At 34.1% G+C, this 797-nt stretch overlaps 1 protein-coding gene across 1 annotated transcript in view; it reads right to left on the bottom strand.

Annotated features, from left to right (window-relative positions):
- LOC119582074 (terminal nucleotidyltransferase 4B-like) overlaps nucleotides 1-797 on the bottom strand; it is a gene marked incomplete in the record, with an annotated part of 31298 nt that overhangs the window by 8934 nt on the left and 21567 nt on the right. The window contains 1 exon segment of the mRNA XM_037930322.1: nucleotides 51-171. Within this exon segment, the coding sequence (XP_037786250.1) occupies nucleotides 51-171 (121 nt within the window).

Raw genomic sequence — 797 nt, 5'->3', positions numbered from 1 at the left:
ACGGTGAGGGCAGCTAGAAGAAAAGTCAACGCATCCAAACATCTACTTACCGAGGCTCTGTCTAAGACCTTCAGCGAGGATGGCTCAGCGATCTTGTTGTCCAAAAGAGCTTTCTCTAGCGTTCGAAGAGGTAACGCATCCCACTTCCCAATCACTACGAGGTCAATATCACTGCAAGAACAATCGTTTATCAACTAGTGGCTTAAGAAAGAATACACCATGACCAGCAAACCAGAAAATTTAACTTCAAAACTCAAAAGACTTTTCACAGCAAGAAATACACATGTAAACACATTTCCTGTGCCCTTCCGGTTCATTTCATTAATTACTATGTTTAAGGATACAAGAAGTCAATAAAATAACCATTCAAAGCATGGACACAGGGCTGCTTTTAATAGTTTAAAGGGCATATATCATAGGGATAAATGTCAAGATAATGGAAAATAAATTACTACAAGAGGTTAATGTAAGATTCAGTATAATAATGAAAAGTAATCATTTCCAAAAGAAAGAAAAAGAAAAAAGTTTGGAAATTAATTACAGTACCATACTTATCTACTGCACAAATTAATCAGGTGTAGCAATAAAATCTATTACTATTTCATCTAATAAAGCTTGATCTTAAAAGATTTTAAGTATTAATTAAACATCCTATCTGGATAGTTGTGACATTAAAACAACCATTTCTATTAAAAAAAGGTAAAACAGTCAAATCATGAAGGAAAATACTTGTAACAGGATTGTCCAGATAACTGGTGTATAATCACACGGGAAGTTTTGATGTGATTAGCACATGG

The sequence above is a fragment of the Penaeus monodon genome, chromosome 15 (genome assembly GCF_015228065.2).
Source record: "Penaeus monodon isolate SGIC_2016 chromosome 15, NSTDA_Pmon_1, whole genome shotgun sequence".
Taxonomy (NCBI): domain Eukaryota; kingdom Metazoa; phylum Arthropoda; class Malacostraca; order Decapoda; family Penaeidae; genus Penaeus; species Penaeus monodon.
This window is presented reverse-complemented; position numbering and strand designations above follow the sequence as displayed.